This window comes from Pyrus communis, chromosome 12 (assembly GCF_041283825.1).
Source record: "Pyrus communis isolate YQ-2024b chromosome 12, ASM4128382v1, whole genome shotgun sequence".
NCBI classification, from domain to species: domain Eukaryota; kingdom Viridiplantae; phylum Streptophyta; class Magnoliopsida; order Rosales; family Rosaceae; genus Pyrus; species Pyrus communis.
Window position 1 is genome coordinate 3376735 of NC_142576.1, and position 22079 is coordinate 3398813.

The window sequence follows — 22079 nt, forward strand, 5'->3', positions numbered from 1 at the left end:
ATAATACATTCCAAGCTACAAGATGGATAACAATAGTTTCATCTAGCCAAACGTGTAGGTCCTCCAACGTTAAGTGGTATGGAAAATGAATGGTTAAGATGAAAAGTAAAATATCAACTAGTTATGAAAACTCAAATCTAACATCTAAAACTCCCGTAGCGCATTGAGTGTTGCATAACATTAAAGCCACACACACACACACACACAAAAAAGAAACTACGCTGACCCTTGGCGACAAATCTCATCGGGCCACTCTCGATGATGGGCTATTTTGGGTTATATGTGTACATAAATTGGGCCGAAAGCTAGGGCTCCATTTGGATCACTCCCCTACAGACCCGCCCGGCAGGTCCGGCACGAGCATCACCAATGGTAAAGTTATAAAGCTTGTCAAAACCCTAGCTTTCAGTAAGCGGTTTCCCGAGCTACCGAGCTTCAACAACAGCAGCAACAATGGTATCTCTTTCTCTCTCTCTCTCTCTCTCTCTCTTCATTTGTATTAGCACCTGTATTGATATGTGAATAACATTGGGTGTGGTGGGTGTGGTGCGAAACAGGGGATCGATCTCGTCGCAGGAGGTAAGAGCAAGAAGACGAAGCGCACTGCGCCCAAGTCCGATGATATCTATCTCAAGCTTCTCGTCAAGGTATATAATTTCGCGTCTCTGTAAATGTCTACGTATTTGTATTTATCGGATTTTGTATCTCGATATGAAATGGTTGCAGCAAATGAAAGTTTGAATTTTGTTGATTCCGTTTTGTTAATATCCAATTTTCATTTCTGGGTTTTAATAGTTTTGGGGGTGTTGTTGTTTCTGCAATGACGATATGTGTGTATCCCAGCTCATTACGAGACCTTTTGTGGTCAAGGAATACAAATAATTCCACATCCATCTGAGCCTTTCGCAACTTCGGTTCGTTAAATCTGATTAACCAAAAACAAAAACAATGTATCTGTTATTGGTGTAAATTGCTACCTTTTGTTCTTGTGCTATGCTGTGATTGTTTGGATTCGTAAACCGTGCAATGTTGGTGTTGTTTTTCAATTGTTTTGTGATCAAAACATCAAAAAAGCAACTTTGTTTTGTTTCTTATCCCAAATATTGTAGCTTCCTGTTTTAATGTTGTTCAACTATGGAGAAAATGTTTCCCTGTGATGCTTTTGAACCATGCTAATCCTGATTATTTCATGATTATAGTTTTCTAAATATTCTGAGGGAACAAGCTCCTATTTTTCAAATTTGTTCGTTTGAGTTTGTTAACCAGATTTTGTTTAGTGGGGTTCATGAAATCGCCCTTATTTTTCTGTAAATTTTGGTCTTTTTAATTATGCATATAAACGTATGAATATGTAGGCTGATTGGGTTCCTGGTTTGTTCTTGGTCAGCTATACCGTTTTCTTGTCAGGAGAACTGGAAGCAAGTTCAATGCAGTCATTCTCAAACGTTTGTTCATGAGCAAAGTCAACAAGGCACCACTTTCTCTCTCAAGGTTGATCAAGTATATGCAAGGAAAGGTTAGTTAGTCTGAATCGTCATTTCCTTTTTACTCTTAAGTTACCTGCTCTTGAGATATCTGTATTTTTAATGTTCTTTTTTGTTCTAAAAAGGCTTTGATCTTATACAGGACAACAAGATTGCTGTGGTTGTGGGGACCGTGACCGATGATATTAGGGTCTATGAGGTTCCTCAATTGAAGGTTACAGCACTGAGGTTCACTGAGACTGCAAGGGCCAGGATTGAGAAGGCAGGAGGAGAGTGCTTGACATTCGATCAGCTTGCTTTGAGAGCACCATTGGGTCAGAACGTGGTATGAGTTCTTTATACCACCGAGTAGCTTCAATTTAAAATCTGCTAAATTGATCCGTACCACACAATAGTATCACTGTTAAATTTAATCTCTTTTCTCAAGTTATTAAGTAAAACTTCTTTTGGCCGCCCGTGCAGGTTCTCCTCAGAGGTCCAAAGAATTCCCGTGAGGCAGTGAAGCACTTCGGTCCAGCTCCTGGTGTACCACACAGCCACACCAAACCTTATGTGCGGTCCAAGGGAAGGAAGTTTGAGAAGGCTAGAGGAAAGAGGAACAGCAAGGGCTTTAGAGTTTAACCCAATTACAATTAAAAACGGTATTTCTGGAATCCAATGTTGCCTTGGCATTAGGTGTCTGGTATCGTGTTTACTTTATTTCACTGTTAACTCCAATTGTCTCTATTACCAAAAGAGAAGATTGTTTGATACATTTGAGGAATGCAATTATATTCCAATCCCGATTCCCCTTTCATAAATTCTCCTTTTGCCATGCTGGTACAGATTGATCTCGCTTATGGTTCTCGCTAAACAATAGATCGAATTTAACAGTAAAATCGCAAGTAGAAAACCGGATGCCCTCCAGACCCAAAGGAATTGAGCCCAATGATCAAATGATCCGGGTCATTGAAATTTGATTAAACGGTTACAATTATTATAATTTTTAAAGGATTGTCGTTACTCGCCAAAACAGCAGGGAATTCTTCAATCCAGTTGCGGCCTCAACTCTTCAAGTGTTTCGTCGAAGAACCCCGAACGTCACTGGAATCATCCATCACCCAAGCGTGAAAAGAATTGATACTCGAACCAAGATAGTGAAACCCGAAAAGGGCATATGGCCGGTAAAAACACGCCGGAAACAACGCAGTAAAAAACACCTCGTCCCTCGTATCGAACAAGGCGATCACTTTCGTAATGGTTTCCTGTTCAAGTCTGTCAAGGTAAGAAATGAACTTCCTTTGCTTCTCTCGAGCCATCCAATAGCAATAGGGCCAAAACTGCGTAGTTTCTGTTTCTAAATAATCGATCTTGATTTCTCTCCAAGAATTCGAACTCATTGCCTACACTTCTGCTCTAGGAGAACGACAGACAACGCGATCACCATACGCTTCCTCACCACTCGATGCAACGCTAACAAGTACATAATCCTTAGATTTCGGGTTATAGCCGATTCATAATTTTGAAGGCTTGATTCATCGGGAAGAATCCTGAAATCGTTGAACGATGGATCATAAAGAACAATGTGGCCAGTGTAAAGAATCAAACATAAAATCCCATCACATTGGCCTATAATGTCTATAGATCCATCAAGCTCACTAGGAAGCTCAATTATTTGACCCCCATGTTTAATCCCATAGAAACCGGAAAATGCAGGTCCTCAACAACAGAATCTAGGTTATCGAAATCAGCTTCACTATCGTTAGAAAGATCGAGGAACGAAAACACAACTTCCTCCTTGGTAGTTTCCGTTTTTTTGTCCACGGTGTGCTTGAAAAGGATGTGTGCGGAGGAGGAGAATTCGTTGTACGAATGGAGGTGTTTGGCTACAAACTGGGGTTGATTGACAAATGGATTGGCTACAAACTGGTGTTTGGCTACAAATGGATTTACATGAAATCTCTAACGTAAACAGTTTTTGTGGTATGTGGTTTAAGATAGCAAACGATTGAGGATCACTTAATAGTAAACTCCCTAATCACCCCGCAATTAAGGAAAATTAAACACTAAACCTCAAGATTAATTACATTGTCTAAGAAGCATAGGAAATTACCTAGATAGTATGAAGCATGAAAAAAAAAATCTGAAGGGAATTGTATATTAATTGAGTTTTTACCGGAAATGGTCACTGAGATTGACTCAGGCAATCAAAATGGTCCTTGTGTTTCAAAAGCAATCGAGCGTAACAAATGTACCAACAAAAACAACTTAAACATCATCAAATTATATAACTCAGATGCCTTTCGAGAGGGATGTAGCCCTTGTAGTTGCAGTTTTCGATTTGTTGCTAGTGGTCAGGCCGGGGATATAAGGAACACCAGAGAGCCTAATCCACTTATCACCCCTGAAGAACCTACCGGGTGTGAAATCTGCAGCAAGATTTTTAGTAATCTTCTTGATCCCGCGCCATGTCACGCGCCTTGCCTTGTTAGCAGCAGGGCCTGTGTTGCCTGACTCTGCGTAGAAGCATGTCTTAAGCCCCCACTCACCCTCCCAAGGTAACCAACCTTCCGGTTGAATCACATCATCAATGTACGAGTCCATGATGATTGTCCTCGAATACTCCTTCCATGGACGGCCAAGATATGCCTTGTTCTCATCCTTGACAGGGAAGTAATCAGGATCGCCGGTGATTGTGCTGTTTTGAATGATGATTGCAGATGGCTGGCGCCGTTCTTTCCTGCCTTGAGCTGTCACAATGCAAGACTGGTTTGGCAATGGCTTGCGGATCAAGAAAGTGCAGTTTTGGAAGACTGCAGTTGCATCACCAAAAACAAAATCTATGGTGCCGGAGATGGTGCAGTCGCGGTAGAATTGGCGTTGTGCGTGTGTGTAAAGGGTGTCTTGGTACCCGTCCATTGAACACCTGTAGAAGATTGCCTCGTCAGCACTCACCCTCAATGCAACAGCCTGATGTTTCTCCGGACCAGCAGAGTTCTCAAACCCTATATCCATTGCCATGAAATGATCTCCCTGAATAGCTGCATGCATCCAATAACCAAATTAATCATACGTCCAATTAAACATATTCATAGTCTGACAACAGAAGCATTTGTACACCGACATAAGTGTGTTAAGAGAATGTTAAAGATTCACAATCGGTCAACGTAAGCTGTTAAGCGGATATTAAAGGCAATTTACGAGAAGCATGCTTACCAACGGTGGCAGTATGGTAGGTGGGCATGCCATCTACAAAGTTCTTGTTTCCGGTGATCCTAGTCTTATTTGCACCATCTCCGATCATCATCACGCTCGTCATGCTCCTGGTAACCAGGATATGCTCATTATATACTCCTTCCTTGATGTAGATGATAAAGGTTTCATTGCCATACTTGGGGACATGGTCTAGCGCCTCAGTGATGGTCTTGTAGCTTCCACTTCCATCCTTTGCCACAATGATGTCGGGCTTATTAATTTTCGGAGCAGAACTGGTACTGGTTGTGAGAAGTTTTCTGCCTTCACCTCCATACCACTTGGGATCTTCGAATTCCCCGTGACCAATAACAGGGAAGACGTCGAATTGGAGGAGGCGGCGGAGTTTCTTGCCCTCACCTCCGTACCACTTCGGATCTTCGAATTCCCCGTGACCAATAACAGGGAAGGCATCAAATTGGAGGAGGCGGCGGAGTTTCTTGCCTTCACCTCTGTACCACTTCGGATCTTCGAATTCCCTGTGACCAATAACAGGAAAGGCATCAAATTGGAGTAGGCGTCGGAGTTTCCTGACTCCACCTTCATACAACTTAGGGTCTTCGAATTCACTGTGACCAATAACAGGGAAGGCATCAAATTGGAGGAGGCGGCGGTGGCTAGAATCAGGGTTGTTCAAGTCAGTGAAGGCTGAAAATACTTGAGATACCATGGCAAGGGCATTGCTACTCAAATGCATAGAGGTATTCAACACACTCTTCATCTCCTCCGCTGCATCAGTAGAGCTAGTAGTATTCTCAAAAGCATCCAAGCAGCTTTCTTGATAAGTGATTGTAGCACTAAGCCAGACCTTCAAATCCACCAACATTTCATTAAACTTTATAAAATCATCGATGTACCCAAGTCGCACAACCGATTGCCTGAGCTCACTAAGCGCCAAATCCATGAGCTCTTCGCACGCGTCGAGGGCATTGGAGGTTCGGGGATCCTTCTCGAGCTTTCGCAAGAAGTCGGATTTTTTGGCAGCGTCGGTTACGTACTTCATTGCAACCTTGAAGCCGTATTCAATGAGCTCTATTGGATCAGTGGTGGTGTTTCCGGAGGCGTAGCTGAGGCTGTCGAGACATTCTTGCTTGTAATCGGTTGGCTGGCAAATGGCTTTGATTGCTTTCATTGAGGCTGACTTGTCATGGGAGCTGCCCTTGCTGCCACTGACTGGACTATTGTAGAAACCCTTTTCCATGATGAAACCAGCTGCCACCGCCACCACCATTGCCATCAATAAAAACGCAGATACGCTGATGATGACGATTTGCTTCTTCGATCTCCTATCTACATCTTCTCCGTACACCATTTTCGAACAATGTTCAAAGCGAAAATTACTATTTTCCTTCTCTATTTGTTGTTTTTGGAAAATGCGTAAGAGAAATGTGAATTTATAATTGAAGAGAGAAGGGAGATTTGAGTGGTGGTTCTAATTAGGTTGTAACAGTATAGCAAAAGATGTGGCTTGGAGCGCAAGGAAGGTTCTATGCCAAGCTATATGTTGTTACTTTCACAAAAACAAGAACAAGTGTACTTGTTGGCAAGGCTAACTTAACTTTGACACGATTAAGCATGGCTGGCTTTGACCAGTTCCGGATTGTAATTTTCAAATAGTTTAGCTAAAACTTAATTCCAAAGGTCTGCACGCGGTTGTATGTAAGTTTCTTTTATATTTTAAATAATAAAATAGTAAATTCACGTCACGGTATTTCTAAACATTTCTTTTGCACATAATTTTCTACAAAAGTGGTTCCTTGCGTCAAGATTAAGTGAATAAATTATTATTAATTTCTATTTTTTTAAGAACTCGAGAATCAATGAACATAAGAATTCTGAAAGTACAAGTGCTCGTCTTTAAAACGAAAATACTTGGCGAATTACAGGTAAAGAGTAATCCTTCAGGCAAGCAAATGACATGGACGTCATTTATGTCATAATGTAAATTAAAAGATCAGGAAAATATCAAGTAAAAGGTGAATGATACAAGACCCACTTTTGTCCAAAAAACAGAAAATTACACATTTTTTTCTTTATCTTCTATTTTTAGAAAAATAAATATTTCTCTAAAGAACACAAGTAGATTTTTTATTTTTATTTTTAGTACAATGGTATATTTTACACTAAGGGAATTGAGGAGTTCGGCTAAGCCACACAATAAGCAACTTAAATTGGTATCAAATTCGCCATCTATGAAATTCGAATCTAAGACCTCTGACTAACAAGTGAAGATAGATACCACCAAACAGTAATACATAGTGGCAACACAAGTAGATTTTAAAAAAACTAATAATAGTTCCTGTCCTAATAATATTAATGATAATATTTTAATTTAATTATTCAACCCCGCTGTAAACTTGACACCGGTCGACGGCAACCAAGCCATCCCATCAATAAACCTCCCAACGGTGAAGAAGCTCGCCGCAGCAGCATCCCTGAGTATATGGTAACCAGGCCATTTGACCCGACCCAATATAGCCGCACCCGGCCCATAATTCCTATACTCACCATACCACAACGTGCCCAAAGCAAAATCCCCAGACCACTCAAGCCACCCTCTGGGCTGGACCAACCTACTCATATAAGTGTTCATATAAACAGTTCTGGAATATTTCTTCCATGGCCTGCCCAAATAAGTCGGCTGGGTGGCCAGAACAAAACTGTCCTGGATTGCAAACCCGGTGCTCTGGTGTGGGCTTTTTCTACCCTGGGCAGTGACTGTGACCTTTTGTTGTGGGAGTGGGACCCTTGTGTAGATTCTGCAGTTTTGGAGGACTGCAGCTCCATTGCCAAAAATGAAGTCTATGGTGCCGTAGATGGTGCATTCACGGTAGAATTGGCGGAGGGAGTGAGCGTAGAGGGTGTCTTGGTAACCCTCCACGCTGCACTGGAAGAAGGCCGACTGGTCGGAGTCGACTCTTAGCGCTACGGCTTGCTGGTTTCGAGGGCCGGCTGTGTTGCGAATTGTCATGTTCCTTGCTATGAATCCCTTTCCGGATACGGCTGTATGAAACATAGCATGCATGAGAAAATACGTCATTTGAATCATCTCGGAAGAGACAACAAATATGTAGCCGGAGGAAAGGGATCCTTCATCAAATCCACTACATCAATCAATCTGGACCTTTAAAATTTGATCCAACGGCTAAAATTATTATAACTTTTAAATGAACCCCCTGTTTGTAGCTGTTGGATCAAATTTCAAAAGCTCGAATTAATTGATGGGGTGGATTTATGAAGGGATCCAGAGCAGATTCCTTTATGTAGCCAAATTCATAGTCTGACAATATTAGAATTTTCTATAATATGTGTGAAAAATACGTGCACTCAACATGAAAAGCATAATGTAACTTACCGACTGTTGCAGTTCTAAACGTAGTCCATCCTTGCATGAAACTCCGGTTACCCGTTACGATAGTTTGTCCAATCCCATCCCCAACAAACATAATATTGGTTTTGTTCTTCTTCATATCGATGTTTTCCCTATAAATTCCCTTCTTCACATATATAACGTACCTGCTAGGGCTGTAGTTTGGAGCTTCATTGACAGCTTCTGTGATCGTACGGTACTGCCCACTCCCATCTGCTGCCACAACAGCATGATTCACACCCGATTTTGGATTCGATTTAACCAGCTCTTGATCTTCCTCACTCATCCAAGCCGGGAAATAATCCCCTGACGAACTTTTATTCGTCGGGGGACCATGACCCCTAGGAGGCTTAGAGGGCAAGCTGTGTAGTTGAGTATACAAGGCAAGAACATTGCCAATGAGCTGTGTCACTTGCTTCACACTTCCCCTAACGAAACTTTCGAGGCGTCGGTCAGTTCCTTCAAAACCCTCAAGGCAGGTATCTTGGTTACTTAGGGCAGCACTAAGCCAAGCTTTTAGGTTTCCTTCGTAGTGAACATTTGTGTCGCCGCCGCGAATTTTGATCATTTCCCCTAGAGACCAAGCCAACTCGGAGACGGAGTAGTCTAGGAGCTCCTTGCAGTCCTCAATTGCTACACTCTCTCTGTAAATTATGGGCAAAGAGTTGAACTTTGTGATGATTTGGATAGCATTTTTTGTTTCATTGAGCGTATGCGTAAGAGCAGCAGTTAGGATTGCAACCGAATCTTGAGTTTGAGGCCCCGTTTTTTGGAGCTCGGCTTGCACGTTTGTGAGGCACGAGTTTCGGTCATCGACATCAGTGCAAGTTTGCGTAACCATGGATCGAATGGAAGGGTAGGAAGTAACCCCATAAGAAGAACATGAAAGTGAAAGAAGAAGCAGCAGAAAATTGGCTAAGGCCATGTTTGGCAATGTTGGAGGGAAGGAAGTGATTGGGAAAAAGAAGGATATTTATTTATAGAGCAAAGTTCGGCTGTTTAAAAACAAGTAGGAGCTCTTGTTCTCATTCAATAACAACAAGTGTCTAAAAAAATTGTAAAATTAAAATTTGAACTAACAATGTGAACACTTGTTAAGTTGCTGTTGAGTGAGAGTAAGAGCTCCTGCTTATATTTAAGCAGCCAAGCTTTGTTCTTATTTATACGCGTGAGAATGAAAGGGAATGTAGGAATGGCTTGTTTATAGAGGAAGGTTTTTGTTCTTGGAGATATACATAATTTGTTGAATGTTTCAAAGAATATACATATATATATATATATGTATGTATGTATGCTGTCATTTTGGCAGAGAGTAGGAAGACAATCATTTCTCTTTGAAATTAAACACTGCATATATATATATATATATATATATATATGTATATATGCTGTCATTTTGGCAGAGAGTGGGAAGTTGGGTTATTTACTCAACAATCATTTCTCTTTGAAATTAAACACTGCATATATATATATATATATGTATGTATATATGCTGTCATTCTGGCAGAGAGGAGGAAGTTGGGTTATTAACTCAACAATCATTTCTCTTTGAAATTAAACACTGCATCTTTTTTTATTCGGCGTAAGGACATGATTTTTTTTCCTTTTGGTTCAAGAAAGACATGATTCATTGTGAACAAATGTCATCTTTCCTATTTGGAGAAAAGACACGATTCATTGTGAACAAATTCAAAGGATTTTTTTCGGATCCTCTTTATGAAGATTATAAAGATATGTGAATCGTGTATATTTATCGTATATCGTGCGGTCATTTTTTATCAGGTACTGTTTGTGTTTCATTTTAAATAAAAAAAATTTAAAATAATTTCTGACTGCACAATGTACGATGAACGGACATGATTCACGAATCCCTATGATTCGAATTCGTGAATAAATATCATCTTTGGATATGTGGTTCTCTGCTTCATCAGGTACACCCATTGAAATGCCTTTTGGATAATGCATTGTATATGTTCAAACAAACATGACCTCTTTGAACTAATATGACTTCAAAAATTATGTATGTTCGATTAACTTGAACATGTGCAATTCTCTCTATATATTGATAACATGGCAGAAGAGAAAATTCATTCAAAAATTTGTTGTCTACACAATTTCCTTGCTCTCTCTTCTCTCTCCATCACATTCATACAATTTCTGGTTATCTTAAAAGAATTATTAACTTGAGTTTAACTCACTCCGAGTTTTCAGCAATACTTGAAGGATATTCAGATGCAAGTTGGATAACAAGTGTTAATGATAATCAGTCTACATCAGGGTGGATTTTTACAATTGCCGGAGGAGCAATTTCTTGGGCTTCGAAAAAGAATATGAATTTATAGCATTAGCAGTAGTAGGTAAAAAAGATGCATGGATTAGAAATTTATTATTGGAAATAGAGTTGTGGCCACAACCAATGTCATCCATTTCTTTATACTGTGATAGTGAGACTACTTTGTCTAAAGGATACAATAATGTATACAATGAAAAGTCTAGACATATTAGCTTGAGGCATGAATATGTCAAGCAATTAAACACTAATGGAGTTATTAATATTATTAAATCAAGTAATAACTTGACGGATCGATTAACGAAATGACTTTTAAGAGCTTTTGTAGCTAGTACATCTAGTGGTATGGGGATAAAACTCTTTACTGAAAATTAGCCACCAATAATGGTAACCCGACTTTGTCTAGAACATCACTAGTTTGAAAGTTTAATGAGTAATAACAAGTACTTGATAAGTGGTTGTGAAAGAACTGAAAATTAATATATAGCTCATTCCAGGATGATCAGTGCAAGACTACTACGTTTAGGAGAATGATTTTTATCTCTTAATGAGGTTAGTTGTAGTTGTCTGTGGTAGTTGGGACATGGGAAGGAACCTCATTTATATGAACATAAGAAGTAGTGTCGCTTCTACCAAGAGTTGGGTTTTCTCTTGTAAATGTTCATGAAAGCATGATGAAACACAAAGCCATAATAGTGCTTAATTAATTCATAAATTTCTTTAAAGAAATAAGACATAGTTATGTGTGTAGTGATTTCGGTTTTAACATTAGAATAGATGGTTTAAACTTAGGTTACCATCTCATTCGTTATAACTTTGAATTACTTACACTAGTTAAAGGTTTAATTCAAAAGATGCTAAAAAAATTTGCTACCGGGAGATCCATTGGAAGTCAAGCTCACTTACGTTTACTTCGAAACCTTTTCTCGATTCGTCGACATATGAAATAAGAAAAGAAAAAAAGAAGTCGACTAAGCAAACTCATGATTATATGCGTATGCTTATGATAATTATAGAGAAAAAATTGTTGTTGTATCATTTTCTGTATATTCTTAAAATAGGGAATGATTGTTGAATATAATATATATACACACACAGAGACCTTTTATGCAAAGGGATTTTCATTTTTTTTTCAAAAAATAGAGATTAGGTGTGGGGCTCACTCCATATCAAACTTCAACGATCCAAACCATTTATTTTGTATGTCTCAATTCATAGATTATCCTTGCAAAAGTTCAATTCAATCCGAAGCCATTTGCCTATTTAATTATCAAAATAAAATTTCATTGTTTATTATGTAACAAAGTATTCATAATTTTTTTAACCCAATTAGATGTCTTAAATATTTCTGATTTGGCTAATATTTTGCAAGAATGATCTATAAGGTGTAACTTAAAAAATAGATTATTCGGATTATTAAAGTTTGATGTGTTGTGAACTCTATAACTAATTCCTATTATTATTATTTTTTAAATTGATGATTCCTTTCTTTAAAGGCTTATATATAAATATATATATATATATATATATATATATATATATATATTTATGCGTCATTTTGGCAGAGAACAGGCAAATGGGTAATTAAACCGACAATAATCTCTCTTTGAAATTAAACACTGCACCTTTTTCCTATTTGGGGAAAAGACATGATTCATTTTGAACAAATATCATCTTTGGATATTTAGTTCTCTGCGTTAGGTATGACAATGCCCATTGAAATGTCTTTTGAATAATGCATTGTATATGTTCAAACAGACATGATTTCTTTGAACTAATATGACTTTAAAAGTGATGTATTTTCAATTAACTTGAACAGGTGCAATTCTCTTTATATATTAATAACATGGCAGAAGAGAAAATTCATTTAGAAATTTGTTGTCTACATAATTTCCTTGCTCTCTTCTCTCTCCACCACCTTCATACAATTTCTTTCTAGTTAATTATAAGGAATATAATTTGCTAATCGAATATTTTATACTTTTTTGTATCTTAGAAGTGATTTGCCAATAACTCTTTAGTAAACTCATTCGAGTGAGGACAAATAACACTTCAAAAAAAAAAAAAAAAAAAACAATTTAGATCTTATCTTAAAATCATCCTTCAAATTGAAAGGAGTAATGCTACAACTGTTTTAAAAATCTCTGCCTAAGCGCTAGGTGGCTGGCCACCTTCCTGATTAATGTATAGGCGTTTGAAAATTAAGAAATTGTGCCTAGATCTGTTGAGATGCTCGCCCAGACCCGCCTATGCACCTGCCTAGGTTGCAACTTACTTAGACAGAAAATAAATAACTTTCATTTTGCATTTTATTTTTTTCAATAAATTGTAAGCGACTTGTTGTAGACTTAAATGAACACACATTATATGATTGTTCTCTATGTTTTCACTATGTTCCAATACTTCATAATATATATGTTATTCTATTTGTAGTTTATGATGAAATTGTTTATATTTCAAGTATCAACTGACATTTATTTACAAGAAATATAATATATTTACATAAATCCGCCTAGTTTGCCTAGGCACCCGCCTAGCTGTTTAGACGCTAGGCTCCAGCCTGCAACCCAACTAGCAAACTAATGTCTTTTAGAACCTTACATCTACCACATATTTGTATCATCTGTCTAATAAAGGTATAGTTCACCAATAAATGTGTTTCTCATTTTTATAAATAGATAGTACAAATACATAGTAAGAGTAACATTTTTGTTTCGAAACTGTTGCATCCTACGTGCCTGGAATGGCATGTTTTGGGAAATAATTGCAACCGTGTGCAAGAATGGGTACATACATTCTCATATCAAGAATACCAGAATGGGCTTCTGATTATGGGCCAAGTTGTTGTCAACAACCCAAATCAAATTTGTAATTCAAGCAATCTCCAGGGTCACAATCGGAAATGAGAAAAACCATGATCTGCTTTCTTATAAAAGGGCTAAAACCCTACCCTCTTATCTCCAGTTCGCCTGTGGCCGTCGCATACTCTCCTCCTCCGCTTCCAACAAAGCCTGCCGCGTTTTTCTTTCAACCATTTCTTCTCCGATCTCCATTGATTTTCTGATATGGGTTTATCTTTGTTTCTATTTATTTATTATTTTAATTATATTTTGTGCAGTGATGATCTATGATAATCCCAGCTCTATGAGACCTTTTGTGGTCAGGGAGTAGAATGTTATCCATACAAATCTGAGCCCAGAAAACAATTTTAATTTTAATTATTTATTTGATTATATATATTCTTTTTTTTTTAAGTTTTCATTTGTTTTGATAAACTTATGGTGTTTTTGTTTATAGTTATTTGTTATATTTTTGCAATGATGATCACTGTGTATCCCAGCTCATTACGAGACCTTTTGTGGTCCGGGAATAAATTAGATTCACATATTATCTGAGCCCAGAATTTAATATTCTCAATTTTTTTTTTTTTTTTTCTCGAAAGGAAAAATAATTTGATGTTTATATGTTGTTTTGTTTTTAGTTCATGTTCTTTTAGGAGGTAATTCTCTGTTTTGTTGTTAATTTCTTTTTGGATGATTAAACCTCGTTTATTTTTCACTCGACCAACAGAAATTTGACGTCTGCGCATTGAGGTTGGAGGAGATTAGGCTAAATCAAAACAAATAATATGGAGCTTAAACAGATACCTTCTTTGAAAAAATGAAAGTAATGAAATGAAAAAGGAGGAGAATCATATTCTGGTACTAGAAAAATGGAAATATCAAAGCCAAATATGTGACATTTTATAACGGTGACAACCAAATTGGTCAAATTAGGGGATCCAGTTTAAAATTTTAGTAGTGGATGAGATATTTTGTTCTGTTTTTGTTCTTTCTTTAGGAGTTTGATCCCTTGTAATTAGGCTTGACAATTTTTTTTTCGATTCGTTGATCCGACACAAAAGGATATAAAAATAACAAGTTTCGTCAACCTGTTAACTAGCAGAGTCGTTATTGTTACCTATTAAGAACTCGTTAATGAATTAGGTTGTTATAGAATCACTTAATAAACGCAATAAGATATTGTTTGTCATACTTAGTTATTAGGCATGATAATTTCTTGTATGACCGTCAATTCAGCTCGAAATGACATAACTCCTTAACGTATCAAGTCGTTATCAAATCACCAACTAAGAAATTGTTAAAATAACGAATTTGACATGCTACAACCTATTAAAATAATAAATCTGACACGAAAAATGCAAGCACCACAAATACGAGTTATTTGCTAGGTCTGCTTATTATACTGTGTAGTTTGGAACTTCGGACTTAAAAATTGCTTTCAGAAATGAATAAAATCTTAAATAGAGCAACTTTAAGGTGCACACCCTTCACTTCTCTTAGGCTCATCGTTGCATCCTTTTCATCACACCCATCTTCCCGCTCACAGAGACCTCCGCCGCGATCTCCTCCGTCTACAATCCTTGATCTCGAAGTTCCTATCTTCTTCGGAAAATGTTCATGTTCTGATGAGGCTTGCTTCCTACTTTGATCATCGTGTTTGCTCAAGTAAATCGTACCTTGTGATTTGAAATTACCAACTTCAAGTGAAACCTCAAAAGGCAAAGTGTCTAACCCATATGCACAATTGGCTAACTTTATAATAAGATAGGCCTCATAGACATTTTCGGTGATAGCGTTTGAGTATTTGTTGTGCCATGCGTTTTGATGAAAATCTCACTTTTTCTTATGAACTTGTAACTGTGTGGCTTTTCTCATTTGCTTTTATTCTTTGTATCAAGTTAACCTGTTTTGTTAAGTTAGTCAGGAAAATCGTTAGCTTGGCTATTGTGGAACTAAAGCTAAAACAAAGAAAATGTTGATTTTTTTGCTCTAGTTCCAAATAAGCCAAGTAAATTCACAATTTTCATGACCAACTTGACGAAAATGAATAACTTTGGACACAGAATAAAAGCGCAAGAAGTAAAGTCACACACTTACAAAATTGGGGTTATATACTTTAATTAAAGATGATATATGATTAGGCTCACAAAATTGTTTTTAATGAAAGTATATTAGGGTTAATCAAAGAATGAAAACCTTAATTCAAGACGAGGTCTCCAGTATAGAGGATGGCAGCCTCATGCAATGGCAAGGTCCCTTGCACTTAACATGTAGCATTTTTTACCTGTTGATTTCTCTATGAAGAACATTTGTGCTGTTCATCCTTCAGAAAGTAATTACTTGACATCAATCAAAATCAAACAATTATTATACATATGTAATAGAAAACCCCTAAGCCGAGAGCGACATATACCTACACATAAGATACTGTCACAATGACATTCTCAATTTAATGAGTTTCGCTCTTAAAGACGCTAGTGCATCCACATGCGGTAGGACAAATATGAATTTTAATGACTAAACAAATTAAATTTATATTTGATCTTTAAATTCATATTTGATCCCCGGCTTGTCAATGCAACCTTTTGGTGTATCTTCCATGCATCATCTCCTAATTAACTTGTTGCCAAAAGCTGCAAATGCAACAATAGTCAAGTTATTCACCATACATAAGTGTTACACTGTCACATAACAGTTTAAGCATCTAATATTGCTAGACTATATTGACAAAGGAACACTACGTTTATACGTGGTAATTTTTTAATGATGACGCCTACATTTTAAGCCAAGCAAAATTCCAAAAAACTATTGATTGATCCATTATTTTCCTTACGTTTATCGTCTTCAATTAAAATTTACCTTATCACCATCATCTATTAGGCTTGGACTGCATAACTTCATAAAATAATCTTTGCTAGATGAATAAGCTATGGGACGCACTAATCTGGATAGAATCTCTTCGTGGTCTGATGGCAAAACTTTCTGCTACACACTATCCATATCGGCTGTGGAACGAAACGACGATGAAACTACGAGAAACGACATGCATCTCCCGGAGATGTGAACGATAAACTGTGCCCGAAGCAGTCTTCAGGCAAGCGATCCAAGTTCATCTCTCAAATAGGTGTAACATTACCTGGAGGGGAAGCCATATAATTTATACTGCTACATTTTGTACCGAAGAGGGTCATCAGGTGATATCGTTAACATGACAACATTTTCTTTTTAAAAGTCCGGTCGACATCATGACAACATGCAGGCAACATATATTTAGTTCTAGTCAACATCATGGCAACATTATAAACCCGTGCTCAAGTTGCGGAGAGCAACAAGTTTACCTTCACGCAGCGTTTCGATTCAATAATGCAATGTTTATGTGAACAAAAATTTACATCTGACATTGTATGTCAACTGAATTTGAGTGTGACGGGGGAAAACATATCTCCATTGATCTTGTAATCTGAAATATCATGTGCTTTTACGTCCCTTATAATGCTAGAGCGACAGAAACAAAACCATTTGCAAAAATACTAGCGGAAGAAATGAGAGTTTAAAAAGGAAGGTTCTTATTAGAAGTTCTTGAGTCCGTCGTTGGAAGAACCCTAGTTTGGAAATCCGACGCTTTTGATTTAGAACTGTTCTTGAGAAATTACTAGCTGAAAACTAATTACGTATGCGTTAAATTAATTACTGAACTTAGTGCGCAAAACTAAGTACGAATGCATGAAACTAAATACGTATGTGTGATTTCTGGCTAGCTGTTCTTCACCTTTGCAGAACAAAGCTGATGGTGACAAACTTCATATCGTTGCCGCATCCCAGTCTCCTTGTGGACAAAGGTTAGATGTTCAAGTCAAAGTAGTTTCCATATGTACTCTGTTAAGAAACAGTCTCAAAGCATAAGTCTAATTTCCTTGTCTGTGCCAGATCCGATGATTATATGGCTTCTCTTGCCAAAGTTCGCTGTCTTTGTCGAAATTGGACGAGTTGATGAAGCATGTCGCTCCAAGCTTTGTCAATCTTCCACACAGCGATAATCTAAATATGGCTGTAGTACTACACATATTCTGAACACATAGCTTCTCCTAGAAGAAATTAGAAACTTTGGGGGAGTTGAGTAACACAAAAGAGTGTAGAAACTACTCCTTTTACCGCTGAATTAGGTAGGAAGAAGTGGTTGTAGCTTTGAAAAAGATGAAACAAGCAGTGGGCCCAGATGATATACCGATCGAAGTGTGGAAAGTCTTGGGAGAGATGGGTATAGCATGGCTCATAGACCTTTTCAATAGGATTTTGAAAACGAAGAAGATGCCAAATGAGTGGCGAACTAGCACTTTGGTGCCTATCTACAAGAATAAGGGCGACGTACAAAATTGCATGAACTATAGGGGTATTAAGATAATGAGTCATACAATGAAGCTTTGGGAGAGAGTCATTGAGCATAGACTGAGGCAAGAGACACGGGTCTCAGACAACAAATTCGGGTTCATGCCAGGGCGCTCAACCATGGAGGCAATCTATCTCTTACGAAGATTGATGGAAAGATATAGAGATATAAAAAAGGATTTACACATGGTCTTTATAGATTTGGAAAAACCGTATGATAGGGTCCCAAGAAACATTCTTTGGAGGATTTTAGAGAAGAAATGAGTAGCATATATCCAAGCTACAAAGCATATGTATGATGGAGCAAAGACTGCTGTAAGAACTCATGAAGGACAAATCGAAAGTTTCCTCATAAATGTAGGGTTACATTACATCTCATCTTTAAGTCCTTACCTTTTTGCATTGGTAATGAATGAGTTAACGGGACATATTCAAGATGATATTCCTTGGTGTATGCTTTTTGCAGACGATATAGTGTTGATAGATGAAACACAGGAAGGGGTAAATGCGAAGCTTAACCTTTGGAAAGAAGTGTTGGAATCTAAAGGTTGTCGCCTGAGTCGATCAAAGACAGAATATATGAAGTGCAAGTTCAGTGTAAATGGAGGCCCAAATGAGTTAGGGATGAGGATCGGAGACCAGGAAGTACCAAAGAGCGATCGTTTTCGCTACCTAGGATCTATCTTGCAAAAGAACGGAGATTTAGATGGAGACTTCAACCATAGAATACAAGCTAGATTGATGAAGTGGAAGAATGCATCCGGTATGTTGTGTGACCGTCGTATGCCACTAAAGCTCTAGGGAAAATTTTATAGGACTGCAATAAGGCCGGCGATGATGTATGGCACGAAATATTGGGCGGTGAAGCATCAACACGTACATAAAATGGGTGTAGCAGAGATGAGGATGCTTCGTTAGATGTGTGCACATTAGAAAGGATAAGATTAGGAATGAGGATATCCGAGATAAAGTAGGAGTAGCCGAAATTGAAGGAAAGATGAGAGAAAATCGGTTATGGTGGTTTGGACATGTGCAACGAAGGCCTACTGATGCTCATGTTAGAAGATGTGACTACGAGACAAAGGTCCAGGGCCGAAGGAGTAGAGGAAGACTTTGGAAGAGACTCTAAGAAAAGACTTAGAGTACTTGGATCTAACGGAGTACATGACACAGAACTGAGCGCAATGACGTTCTAGGATTCATATAGCCGACCCCACTTAATGAAAAAAGGTTTTGTTGTTGTTGTTGTTATTGGTGTGATACATTTTCTTTCCACGACAATTCAATCATATATGCAGATGAGTGATGTCTTTTCTTTTTTTTTCAACTATTATGTGTGATTGAGTGTGTTGTTAAGTTGGAGTTGACCAATTTTTACTTTGAGTGTGGTGGGCTAATTTTACTAAATGGATGAACTTCATGAGAGTTGGAATGAGCGTTCACTCTGCTTCTTTGTGTTCGGAGTTAAAGGATCGAGAGATCTGAACTGCTCAAGAGAGGGAGAGAGAGATTCGGACCGTTCAAGTTTTTTAAGTTTTGTGAAGTGGGTTAGTGAGATTGACTAATATGAGCCATGAGCTCCAGACACAGATTCCAAGTGGATCTCAATCCATGAGAATTACCCAAATTTACACTTGTCGGAGCGCACCCTAAACTAAGGACGGCTCCGTCCTTGCCACCATAAGACAAGGAAGAATTTTTCATAATTGAAATTTACGGAATACAAGGGGAGTCTTGTGACATCCCACATCGCTCAGGGGAGTGATCCTTAAATGTATATTCCAATCCCTACCTAGCACGAGGCCTTTTGGGAGCTCACTGGTTTCGGGTTCCGTAGGAACTCCGAAGTTAAGCGAGAAGGGGGCTAGAGCAATCCCATGATGGGTGACCCACTGGGAAGTTGCTCGTGAGTTCCCAAAAACAAAACCGTGAGGGAATGGTAAGCCCAAAGCAGACAATATCGTGCTACGGTGGTGGAGCGGGCCCGGGAAGTGATCCGCCTCGGGCCGGGATGTGACAATTGGTATCAGAGCCTAACCCTGGCCGCGTATGTGCCGACGAGGACGTCGGGCCCCTAAGGGGGGTGGATTGTGACATCCCACATCGCCCAGGGGAGTGATCCTTAAATGTATATTCCAATCCCTACCTAGCACGAGGCCTTTTGGGAGCTCACTGGCTTCGGGTTCCGTAGGAACTCCGAAGTTAAGCGAGAAGGAGGCTAGAGCAATCCCATGATGGGTGACCCACTGGGAAGTTGCTCGTGAGTTCCCAAAAACAAAACCGTGAGGGAATGGTAAGCCCAAAGCGGACTATATCATGCTACAGTGGTGGAGCGAGTCCGGGAAGTGATTCGCCCCGAGCCGGGATGTGACAAGTCTTGAATTTACTCATGAGCTTGGCCCCAACTCATAAAATCTTCATGTCGTCTTGAAAAAACTTAAGAGCTACTACCTCTATCAAAACAGAGTCTTAGCTACTACCTCTATCAAAACAGAGTCTTTCATTATTATGTAAGTTGGGTTCAAATTGTCCAATACTTGGAACTTTTTGATACAATCGATATTGGAGGAGAATAATTCGAACTTAAAACCTTGAGTCCAATAAAAAAATACATTCTTAACCAACTTAACTAAAAATCTCGTGCCTAATTTTCGTGGTTTTTTTTTAACGAAATGATAACTTCATTAGAAATCAAAGGCATTACAAAAGACCTCCAGCAATGGAAGGGGCTAGCTCAAACAATCTTTTAGCAAGAGGTGCGCAATGAGAACCGGTGCCTCAAGCCATCTACAAAACTGTCATAGTGAAGAGCAAAACGCGCTAGACAGTGGCCGATACCATTGCTTGTCAACTTACGTTGGTAGAGAAACCTCCAGTGATTATGGACAACAAGAATTTGGAATCCAAAAAAGCACTTAAAGTGCTTCCTCCAGTGCTTCTTCTAAACTCAAAATCAATTTCACCAAAAGAGCCTTCAATTATTTTTAAAACACTTCTAAATGAGCTCAAAAACATCAAAATGAGCTTCTACTTTCATCCATACAAATCGCACGAGCTTGTGCCTAAATATTAGGTCATACATTGTTTTCATCTTGCTTATTAGGTTATAACCCTGTACGCGTCATCGACCAAAAAAATATACATAAAATTAAGAAGTGTCAATTATGCAACCATCACGCAATTATTAAACCAAAAATTGCAATTTTATCTTTGTGACTTGTCGCATAAACTGCACAAGTTAGCCGTGCACGACAGATTGTTGGTCACAAAATATTAACAAATAGTAATCTTCTTCCTAAGAGTATTATTCCTTTATTGGGTGGAATAATAGAATCTCCAACAACAATCTGCATGCCTTATTTTACTAATTACCTTGATTATACGTAATTAAGAATTTTAGATAACCCACTATATATCCCTTTTCGGCATATTCGCAGAGGTAAGCACATAAATTTGAATATTCTTTTTTTTCTTCTAGTGATCCTCCATTGGGATATGCCGTATGCAACCGCCACTCTGAGTGCATGAACCCTAATGACATCATATGTACATTTACCAAAATACCCTTAAGTTATTTTCATGAAAATTGGCTTTTATATAGAGAGTTCTTTTAACTAATGTTTAGATTTTGAGTTCAAATCTCATGGGGGCAGACATCTACTAGAGCCGCATGGGCCAAAGCAGACGGTAATGAGTTGGTTTGGTTGAGGTTTTGAGCTTTTCCAAATTGGTCTAAACCGAATCGTTCCGATCAATTTATATTTATTTTATTTTACATGTCTAGTATTTCGCTAGCTAATAACGAGATGAATATGTTGGATTGTAACTGTATTAGTAATTAAACTTGATCAATCCAATTTGAACCGTATCGACTCCTAAAAATAATTGTTGATGAAAAAAGGTAAGTTTATAAACTAAATTTAGGTTCAACTTTGATTGCATGTGGTTCAGTATCCCAGTAGATAGAATGTTGAATTTTTACGCATCCCGATTCGAAACTCCTCAATTTTCTAAATTATTGGAATAGTTTCGAACTCTCCCCTCCCCCATTTTCCCCTTCTCTCTCTCCTAATAATGGTAAATTAGAAAGGAAAAGAAAACTATGTAGGAGAGTATAATCTGAATTTTGGTTTCTTAAGTGGAGTTACAATGAAACAAACAAAATTAGAAGGTTATTTTGGACAATGTGGCAAGCAGCCATTGCCATAATCATGAAATACAAATATCAGATCCATATATATAATATATCAACTAAAAAACTCCAATTAGTTTGGCTAATTTTTTATTTCTCATTAGAGAAAATATTAATTCCAACTCTTTTTGTGACAACCGAGGTCACCCAAACTTGCATACTACCTACTTTAGCTACTACCACGTGGAATAATAGACGAATCCAAGTCGAAGAATTAACACGTGTCATTCTACTAACCAAACATCATGAAAAACCCCAGGGTTCACGTTCACCCAAACCCAAA

General features: G+C 38.1%; 3 protein-coding genes, 4 non-coding genes and 1 pseudogene across 7 annotated transcripts; 5 read left to right on the forward strand and 3 right to left on the reverse strand.

The window, feature by feature from the left end:
* The first annotated feature begins 301 nt into the window (after nucleotides 1-301).
* Nucleotides 302-2284, forward strand: LOC137745657 (large ribosomal subunit protein eL18y). Its single transcript, XM_068485651.2, has 5 exons — nucleotides 302-456; nucleotides 558-647; nucleotides 1388-1516; nucleotides 1627-1809; nucleotides 1947-2284. The coding sequence occupies exons 1-5, from the start codon at nucleotides 454-456 to the stop codon at nucleotides 2103-2105; spliced, it is 564 nt and encodes a 187-aa protein (XP_068341752.2). The 5' UTR covers nucleotides 302-453; the 3' UTR covers nucleotides 2106-2284.
* LOC137746366 (small nucleolar RNA snoR69Y) lies at nucleotides 811-906 on the forward strand. The gene has a single exon (XR_011069836.1). It is a non-coding gene; the product is annotated as a small nucleolar RNA snoR69Y (small nucleolar RNA).
* Nucleotides 1147-1223, forward strand: LOC137746370 (small nucleolar RNA snoR53Y). The gene has a single exon (XR_011069840.2). It is a non-coding gene; the product is annotated as a small nucleolar RNA snoR53Y (small nucleolar RNA).
* A 1313-nt stretch (nucleotides 2285-3597) lies between the features above and the next one.
* On the reverse strand, nucleotides 3598-6050 carry LOC137745493 (putative pectinesterase/pectinesterase inhibitor 21). Its single transcript, XM_088682158.1, has 2 exons — nucleotides 4680-6050; nucleotides 3598-4504 (listed from the first exon to the last, which is right to left on the reverse strand). Exons 1-2 carry the CDS (start codon nucleotides 6025-6027, stop codon nucleotides 3756-3758), a joined length of 2097 nt encoding a protein of 698 aa, XP_088538284.1. The 5' UTR covers nucleotides 6028-6050; the 3' UTR covers nucleotides 3598-3755.
* Nucleotides 6051-6711: 661 nt separating this feature from the next.
* Nucleotides 6712-9325, reverse strand: LOC137744103 (putative pectinesterase/pectinesterase inhibitor 22). The gene is made up of 2 exons (XM_068483967.2): nucleotides 8071-9325; nucleotides 6712-7718 (listed from the first exon to the last, which is right to left on the reverse strand). Exons 1-2 carry the CDS (start codon nucleotides 9008-9010, stop codon nucleotides 7048-7050), a joined length of 1611 nt encoding a protein of 536 aa, XP_068340068.2. The 5' UTR covers nucleotides 9011-9325; the 3' UTR covers nucleotides 6712-7047.
* Nucleotides 9326-13483: 4158 nt separating this feature from the next.
* On the forward strand, nucleotides 13484-13576 carry LOC137746365 (small nucleolar RNA snoR69Y). Its single transcript, XR_011069835.1, has one exon. It is a non-coding gene; the product is annotated as a small nucleolar RNA snoR69Y (small nucleolar RNA).
* A 109-nt stretch (nucleotides 13577-13685) lies between these two features.
* On the forward strand, nucleotides 13686-13778 carry LOC137746367 (small nucleolar RNA snoR69Y). Its single transcript, XR_011069837.2, has one exon. It is a non-coding gene; the product is annotated as a small nucleolar RNA snoR69Y (small nucleolar RNA).
* An 863-nt stretch (nucleotides 13779-14641) lies between these two features.
* LOC137745495 (F-box protein PP2-B15-like) lies at nucleotides 14642-16331 on the reverse strand (annotated as a pseudogene).
* Between the last annotated feature and the right edge of the window lie 5748 nt (nucleotides 16332-22079).